Genomic DNA, 3,500 nt, shown 5'->3' with positions numbered 1-3,500 from the left:
TAGGGATTAAAGCGCGGCCGTCAGCAGTGATAGCCTCGATAAATGAAGTCTAATTCCGAGTCTGTGGTCCCTTGAGAAATGCCTTCTGCTTTGGGTCCGCGCTTCCAACAACCAGGCTATCTAAGCCTAAGTAAAAAGGATTAGTCGGTCAAATTTCAAGCACTGATAAGGTATACAGATAGATGCTTGCCGAAACCAGTCATAATACCCCCTTCGTCAATGTTGACGGTGTTTTCAGGCTTGATCCAGCCATACTGGCCCTCCCTGATATCAAAGTACCAGTGAACCGCCTTGGGCGTGAAAGAGTCGAACCTTTTGGCTTCTTAGCGTCTACCCATCTTAGTCTTCAGATCTGCGCGGCGGTTGATAAATCTGGTCACCCAGTTGCGTCCTAATTCGGGATATTCGCCCTGCTATCTCAGCAAGCCCATGACGCAGGCGCGGATCTGATTGTGGGACGGAGCATAGCCCAAGGATTCCTAGCGTAGGATCCAGAAAGCCAACCTGTCCTCCTGATTCTTGGACAGACGTCGGCGAGGGTGAATCTGCTCTTTCACCGCCCCGCGGCCGTTGAGTCTGTCGATTAGAGTCCTTCGCGGCACTCCCCGTCTCTGAGCCGCCTAAGGAGGTGAAAAGCCATTATCGGTAATATCCAATATGGCGTCAGCCATGTCGTCCTCTGTATATTCCCATCTAGGCCGCGAGGTAGGCATTTTTCTGCCGTCGTCAAAGATAAAGGCCAAAAACACGACAAGGAGCGGTGAGCGGCTTGGTGATCGGACTAACAATATTTCAATAGCACGGCCTGCATATATCGCGTACCCCACACAACATTACGGAGTCAAAACAATCACCTCCAATCATTTCTATAATCAATAGAGGTAACTTCTTTTACGTAGCTATTTATTTTGGCCAACTTTCGTGTAAGTGAAGTTGACGAGTTTTGGTGGTGCTTTTTTTTTTTTGCATGGCGAAAGAGTGGGGTTGGCGAAAGAGTGGTTGTGCATGGTACCGGACGAAGAAGAAACCGGACTAGAGGATCTTGAAGATCAGAGATATGAGGCAAATAAGGACAACCCGGGGTCTGCCCCTTCTGGAGGTAGCGGTGCGGGAGGAACTGGTCCTTCAGGTGGAAGGGGCGATGCTTCTGGAGGGAACAAAGCTCCTGGAGGGTTGGGAGGCCGGAGGCGATGGCGGCGACGGCGCTCCGGGAGGAAAAGGGACGGCACCTGGTGGTAACGCACCGCCCCAGCAACAAGTGGAGCCATTGAACGTAAGTTTCATGGAATGGACACTCTCTAAAAGCTACCATGCAGGTACCCACCTGCCGCACGCACCCACCAACCGTACAGCAAAAAAAAAAAAAGCTCCCCATACAAACTGCCATTTTTCAAACCCCTCACAAAGAGTGACCAAAAATACGAAAAACAAATTAATTCCTATTTTTTAGTTTAGAATCGAATGTATTTTAATATTCTCTTGGTCTTTTAACTGCGCGGCCTGCGCGGGTGCGTGCGACAGGTAACTCTTCTGCCTCCGAATTTGAACCCTAATCCTCTTCCACTCCTCCCACCTCGGTCACATCCTCAACAGCCTCTGCCTCTTCAGTTGACTGGATTGGGTTAGAAATAGCTTCACCAAACACTAGAGCCTCGGCTAATGTCATGAACTTCTTGTTGGGATTTGGTATCGCCTTTCTCTTCTTGCCTCTACTCAACCGGCCGACTTCCTCCTCCAGACTGGTGATTCTTGCGCTTAGCGAGGCGATCTTTGACTCTTGCGCTTCGAACCCTTTCGATATCACAGAGTACCGTCTTCTCGTCGAAGGGCTCTTGTTCTTTCCTAGATCCCTGATATGACGGCTGGTCTTTGGCGTATTATCAGAGGCGACTTGCCCGTCTCTGTGGCCGTCTGATGCAGGCGTCGTTTCCTTCTTGTCCGGCTGAATCTCAGGATGTATGAGCGCTTTCAGTCGTGAAATTGGCCGCCCGGTCATCCTCCAGCCTGAGAGTATGTTTTTCTTCGTCATGCCTACTTCCCTGGCTTTGGCATAGGCCTTGATGAAGTTGACCTTATCCACTGGCGCAGAATCAGTCAGGCTTGTCAGTTTTTGGAGCTCTTTGCGATAGGCAGCCTTGGAGGCATTGAAAACGCCATTGTCAAGTGGTTGTAGGCCGTGGGAGCAATGAGCCGGCAGGTAACAACAATATACGTTGTTCAAAAAGCAAGTAGCCATTCACTCATCCTGGATTTGGAGTCAGCGATATTTTTGGTTCCCAAGATTCAGAACAGACAGATACTCACATATACATGGCTTCGATGACCATCTAATATGATAAGCCTCGCATCAGACTCATCTTCCGGTTGCGTTTGGGGAGGATAGACCTCTCTGAGCCACTCGACTACGATATAGTTGTCGGTCCAGCCGTTGTCGGACGTGATATAATACCAGTCGGCCACCTCCTTGAGCTCATCGATAATCCACTGTTGCTGAAGCTCTCTGCCTTTGAAAATGATCCCCGGCTTCAGAAGACGGCCATCTGCAGTGACGGCTTCGAGAAAGCTAGTCCAAGCGCGGGACTGAGGGCCTCTGAGGAAGGCCTTCCTCTTGGGATCGCTACTGCCGATAACCAAGGAATCCAAGCCTAAATTCGGAATGAATTAGTAGAATCAATGATTAAAACGACAAATACCCACCAAATCCAGCCATGATACCACCCTCGTCAACATTAACAGTGTTCTCAGGCTTGATCCAGCCATACTCGCTCTCGCGGATATCAAAATACCAATTGACGGCGGTCAGGGTAAAAGAACTGAACCTAGACGCCTCCTGACGTTTTCAGATCTTCGTCTTTATTGATGGATATCGTTTCATGAACCTGGCCAGCCAGTGTATACCGATAGGCCTTTCCCTGCCTTGTTGTCGTAGGAGGGCAGTGACGGTGGCGCGAACTTGACTGTGAGAAGGAGCATACCCCAAGGCCTCTTGTCGAAGTATCCAGGCAACCAATCTAGACTCCTGAGGCTTGGGTAACAGCTGGGCAGGCTGTGTGACCTCTGGCCTTGACGGTACGCCTCTTAATCGATCAGAGAGGGTGGTCGGAGGCATGCCATTCTTCTGGGCGGCCTGGTTCTGCGAGAGGCCATTATCTGTGACATCTAGTATAGCATCGATAACATTGTTCTCTGTATAAGATATCTGGGGCATTTTCGAGGCGATGAAGGCAGGCTGGTGTAGGAAAAGATTTGGTGAAGCTTCAGGGATGCTAGGTGATGAGGGAGGCATTTTGAGACATTTTACATTAGTGCCATGAGATCATACCGCACACGTGATCGAAAAAGCAATTTGATAATATCAAACTTGATGAGATTCTCAATAAAACAGACATCGTTTCAAGTCAACAAGTTCAATTTTGAGCAAGCACCGTGTAAGTGAAAATAAGCATTTTGTATGGGGAGATTTTTTTTTTGCTATACGGTTGGTGAGTGCGTACGGCAGG

General features: G+C 49.2%; 1 protein-coding gene across 1 annotated transcript; it reads right to left on the bottom strand.

Moving 5' to 3' along the window:
- Nucleotides 1-1,549: 1,549 nt before the first annotated feature.
- On the bottom strand, nucleotides 1,550-3,286 carry MRS44_018359 (uncharacterized protein; the record flags this gene model as incomplete). Its single annotated transcript, XM_065616554.1, has 4 exons — nucleotides 1,550-2,134; nucleotides 2,305-2,645; nucleotides 2,698-2,819; nucleotides 2,880-3,286. The coding sequence occupies 4 exons, from the start codon at nucleotides 3,284-3,286 to the stop codon at nucleotides 1,550-1,552; spliced, it is 1,455 nt and encodes a 484-aa protein (XP_065472626.1).
- Nucleotides 3,287-3,500: the final 214 nt, after the last annotated feature.

The sequence above is a fragment of the Fusarium solani genome (genome assembly GCF_023522795.1).
Source record: "Fusarium solani strain SB1 chromosome Unknown bctg00000015, whole genome shotgun sequence".
Classification (NCBI taxonomy): Eukaryota; Fungi; Ascomycota; class Sordariomycetes; order Hypocreales; family Nectriaceae; genus Fusarium; species Fusarium solani.
This window is presented reverse-complemented; position numbering and strand designations above follow the sequence as displayed.